This window comes from Sinocyclocheilus grahami, unplaced genomic scaffold, assembly GCF_001515645.1.
Source record: "Sinocyclocheilus grahami isolate Dianchi unplaced genomic scaffold, SAMN03320097.WGS_v1.1 scaffold316.1, whole genome shotgun sequence".
Classification (NCBI taxonomy): domain Eukaryota; kingdom Metazoa; phylum Chordata; class Actinopteri; order Cypriniformes; family Cyprinidae; genus Sinocyclocheilus; species Sinocyclocheilus grahami.
The window spans coordinates 834,973-840,271 of NW_015505495.1; the positions used below are offsets into that span (position 1 = coordinate 834,973).

Here is a 5,299-nt window from a genome sequence, read left to right on the forward strand (position 1 = left end):
GAGGGGGGAAAGGAAAAAAAAAAAAAAGGGGGGGGGGGGGGGGGGGGGAGTACAAACATTATCCTTTTCTTGGCAAGTTGTTATACCTTGTTTGAGCACAGTTTTAGTCCAATGTGATCAAATTGACTGACTTTCAGGACAAACAAAACCCCCCCGGAACACAATATGAGAGTTAATGAGCTAATAATGAACTATAGTTCAAACTAAGACAAAGACTTGTTTGATTGAAATGATCTTACGATGGACTCTTGCGTCTGCTGAACCTGGAGTTTCAGATCTTCAATCTCAGACTGATGCTGTTTTTCCTCTAATTCAGTCCATGTTTTCATGGCTTTGAGCGTCTCTTTCAGAGTGTGTATCTCCTGTGCTCCTCCCAATCAAGCTGAGGATCTGGACCATCTTCACTGGATAGAAAGCACTGGGTTAGCTGGACTAGTTGACTAGTTATGGATTGCTCTGTTACGGAGAGAATCGCTTACTGATGAACTCTTTGTTGTTTTGTTGATTCTCCTTCTTCCCAGACCAGAGCTCCTCCATCATGCCGAGGAGCAGCTCCATGGGCTTCTGTAGGCACCCTGATTAAAGCATGCGATCAGATAATTAAGTCAATTTTTTAAGCTCTGTTTGTGTTGAGTTGCAGCCTACAAACCTTCTGTGGTTTGCGTTTTCTCTCTGATACCAACGAGCGTCTGTCTGAGGTTCCTGTCGTCTGGGAGGATGCAGGACTGGATTTGCTCTGTCTTCAGGTTTGGATGTTGCCATTTAAGGGCTGTGCAATCATCCTCTGCAACAAATTTCTTTTTGCATTTACATTTACACATTTGGAAGATGCTTTTATCAAATAGAGGAACAAGAGCAATTCATCACAGAGCCGACAATATTCGTAATATGCAATGCCATGTTTGTTAGACAGCTATTTTAAGATTTAATTATCTGAAAAGGGAATAGTCCTGAAGTACCGTGTGAGTCAGAGCGCACGTCTGCAGGATGGGGTGTAAAGACGCTCTCTCCTCGAACCGTAGCTCGAGTCTGACTCCTGACTGAACGTCGGCTCACAAACGTCACTCTCTGAGAACCAACGGGAGCCTCTAATGGTGACAATCATGGAAAAAAACATTATTCCACAGCAATTTAGTGTAGATATAAGGTTAAAGGTTAAACAGCAGGTTAATGTCACTTATACAACAAAATGAGTGAAATGTCACCCCTTGTGGACAGAAGTGGAATAATAAAAAATATTCACCTTTCTTACAATCCCAGCTCTTGAGAACAGACTCCTACAGGATGGACAATGAATAAAACTGTGTTAAAATATATTTTAAAATAATGTATATAATTAATAATATAATTGATATCATTATATATATATATACACACACACACACACACACACACATTATTGTGCAAAAGCCATTAGTATTTTCACCAACAAAAAAATGGTTTTAAGTCAAAGACTAGCACAGTAGTGTGTGTGTGTGTGTGTGTGTGTGTGTGTGTGTGTATATATATATACACACACATTCATTATGGCACATTTATATATGTATATATATATATATAATGAATGAATAGATACATGCACCTTATTTTGTTTTGGCGAACTTTCACACTCAGGATCATTGATTAAATGTATGATATCAGATTCGGAAGTATTTTCTAAATACAAAAAATAAAAAATTACAAACATAGATAATAGTTCACAAACAGTAAAGTATATTTGTCATTTATTATTAAAAATAGAAGTGGAGAAGTGTTATGCATTTATGGCTGGGTGATATATTAAATATGAACTATTTATTTGCAATATTTCCTCATTCCCCTCTAGAAGCCAGAGCATCTTCGTCATCTTCATCATCGCTTTTATTCTGAACTCACTACTTCTGCAAAACAGTGACGATAATCAACGACAAACTGTGTGTGACTTCAACTCATAAGCAGGGTGAATTTACTATTACTCATATACTTCTATAGTATCTAATATTTTGAATTAGTTTACATTTTTATATGTTCAGATTCCATTTACATTTTTTTAATCAAGAAATCAATCTAATTCTATTTATATAGCACTTTTCCAAACAAATCAATGCAGTTCAAAGTGCTTTACATGCAAGAACAAGCAATGGACACTAAAATTAGAATAACAAATAAAAACAGAACCATAAATAGATTATACCAATAACATTAAAAACGTTAAAAACATAAAATAGACAATCAAGGGAGATAAAAACCAAAGCATACAAGAGATTACAAGAAAGCCAGACTAAAATGGTTAATTTGAGATATTTCTATGTAGTTTTATTTCTGTTTTATATACTTACTTAATTGCAGTTAGTTCCCAAGGCAACATTTAAGGTTTAGTGTTTATTTTTTTAATCTAATATTTATATTTCCTTTTATTTCAATTATCAAAAACTATGTTTAATAGTTTTAGTTAACAATAACAACACTGCTTATTAGATCATTACCTGCACGTTGTGAATTGTATGTTTCTTATGATTAGTGTCTAGATTTGCCTCTGATGAGAAATGCATGAGAGCCGCCTTTCTGTCTCTCGGTCTCGCACTGGACAGTCATCTGCAACAGGGAGAAACAGGCAGAAGACAGATGATGCACCAAGCTTGTGGAGTTTGGTCATTGCATGCACCAGGTACAAACAGTAGAGCGGGTGTTTCTTGACCACAGGATTCAGCAGCTTGTGCGGGGAAAAGACGTCCTGCTGAGACGCCAGCCTGTTGTAGTACCTACAGATTCAATCTCTCCAGCATTTCCAAACGCTCAATCCCCTACAAACACCAGCATGACATTTACACAACAGAATAAACGTACAGATGTACAGTCAATTATAAATGTCATGAAATGTATAAATATATACACGTGTACACCTGAACTGTGACCAGTGCATTATGCGAAAGATCCAGTGACTTCAGACGCACAAAGTTCTTTAGGGAAGTTCCTAAATGATAGATTTTCCCTTCATATGTTCCTCGTAGAGTCAACGATCGGAGTACATCCGCTGCGATAAATCATTAAAAATATTAATTAATCAAATAGTGACTATATATATATATATACACACAAATATACACATGTATATATTATACAGTCACTATTTGATTAATTAATATTTTATATTTGTAATATTTATTATATATATATATATATTATTATATATTATATAATAAATATTATTATATATATTGTATATATTTTTATTTATATATATATATATATATATATATATATATATATATATATATATATATATATATATTCAACCTTCAAACCTTCATCAGCAAATATTGACAAAACCTGTATCGTTGACCACTATCAAAAACAATGAAATTAAATAAAAATGACAAATGCATACAACAAAATTTCAAAACATTTAAATTTAAAATTTAAAATAAAGCTAAAAACAATTCAAAATATTAATATCTAGTATAATAATGATTCTAACATAACACTAAGCCAAACACCAAAAAACAACTACATATATGTGTGTGTACAACCACACACACACACACACACACACACAACCACACACACACACACACACAACCACACACACCCATGCAATCCATTCAGCATCATACCAAACGCCCGATACACAGATGTTCAAAATCAATAAGAAAGGAGTGAAGAAAAAAAATCAAGTAAGAGAAGAACACCTGAATCGATGAACTCCTTTAGGGTGGAACTGCACCGTATGCAGATATCCATGTATACCTTGATATCAGGAGTGTGTGGTGGACTTATGAAAAAAAAAAAAAAGAATTAATTCCTGTAGCATTCTATTGGTATGAATTGAAACATAACTCATCTTTGCACCAGTGGACATCCAGTGTTTTAAAATAAACATAACTTTATCATCCGTTGTATGGATGGACGCTATTATAGTTAGCGTTATAGTTTTCCTTCTTGGTGTAAGCAAACCCATAGTGCATAAAGAGTAAAACTCTGAACTCTAGCACTGCTTATTTTTACTGGCACAAATGAACATCCTAATAATTTACTAGTCAGTTCTTAATAGCAAGGATATGTGTGAAACTCTAATTTTATCATTCACTTTATTCGACACATACACATTCAATATACAAACCCAATTCCAAAAAAGTTGGGACACTGTACAAATTGTGAGTAAAAAAGGAATGGAAGAATGGAATAATTTAATAAACTTATATTTTATTCACAATAGAATATAGATAACATATCAAATGTTGAAAGTGAGACATTTTGAAATGTCATGCCAAATATTGGCTCATTTTGGATTTCATGAGAGCTACACATTCCAAAAAAGTTGGGACAGGTAGCAATAAGAGGCCGGAAAAGTTAAATGTACATATAAGGAACAGCTGGAGGACCAATTTGCAACTTATTAGGTCAATTGGCAACATGATTGGGTATAAAAAGAGCCTCTCAGAGTGGCAGTGTCTCTCAGAAGTCAAGATGGGCAGAGGATCACCAATGCCCCCAATGCTGCGGCGAAAAATAGTGGAGCAATATCAGAAAAGAGTTTCTCAGAGAAAAATTGCAAAGAGTTTGAAGTTATCATCATCTACAGTGCATAATATCATCCAAAGATTCAGAGAATCTGGAACAATCTCCGTGCGTAAGGGTCAAGGCCGGAAAACCATACTGGATGCCCGTAATCTTCGGGCCCTTAGACGGCACTGCATCACATACAGGAAAGGATCCGGGTGCTGAAATGGCCAGCCTGCAGTCCAGATCTTTCACCCATAGAAAACATTTGGCGCATCATAAAGAGGAAGATGCGACAAAGAAGACCTAAGACAGTTGAGCAACTAGAAGCCTGTATTAGACAAGAATGGGACAACATTCCTATTCCTAAACTTGAGCAACTTGTCTCCTCAGTCCCCAGACGTTTGCAGACTGTTATAAAAAGAAGAGGGGATGCCACACCGTGGTAAACATGGCCTTGTCCCAACTTTTTTGAGATGTGTTGATGCCATGAAATTTAAAATCAACTTATTTTTCCCTTAAAATGATACATTTTCTCAGTTTAAACATTTGATATGTTGTATTCTGAATAAAATATTGAAATTTGAAACTTCCACATCATTGCATTCTGTTTTTATTCCCAATTTCAGCAGAACTAGGATAGGCTTATGAATATTAACTACGTAATGTGACGCAGACGCGTCTGATTCGCTGAAAACCAAGACGTTAGCGAGTCAGTTGGTGAACTAGCCAATCAAACTTTGGTAACGGCTTATCTCATGAATATTGATTACGTACGCTTGTTTGAACGTGCGTCTCTAAGTAAGGTTACCGAGCTACT

General features: G+C 35.3%; 1 protein-coding gene across 1 annotated transcript in view; it reads right to left on the reverse strand.

Moving 5' to 3' along the window:
• The window catches only part of cep72 (centrosomal protein 72), an 11,179-nt gene extending 7,459 nt beyond the window's left edge, over positions 1–3,720 (reverse strand). The window contains 14 exon segments of the mRNA XM_071582436.1: positions 54–63; positions 240–375; positions 377–404; positions 480–575; positions 650–784; positions 960–1,088; positions 1,792–1,880; positions 2,466–2,486; positions 2,488–2,546; positions 2,549–2,574; positions 2,614–2,740; positions 2,742–2,783; positions 2,883–3,013; positions 3,669–3,720. Of these exon segments, the coding sequence (XP_071438537.1) occupies positions 54–63; positions 240–375; positions 377–404; positions 480–575; positions 650–784; positions 960–1,088; positions 1,792–1,880; positions 2,466–2,486; positions 2,488–2,546; positions 2,549–2,574; positions 2,614–2,740; positions 2,742–2,783; positions 2,883–3,013; positions 3,669–3,720 (1,081 nt within the window).
• Positions 3,721–5,299: the final 1,579 nt, after the last annotated feature.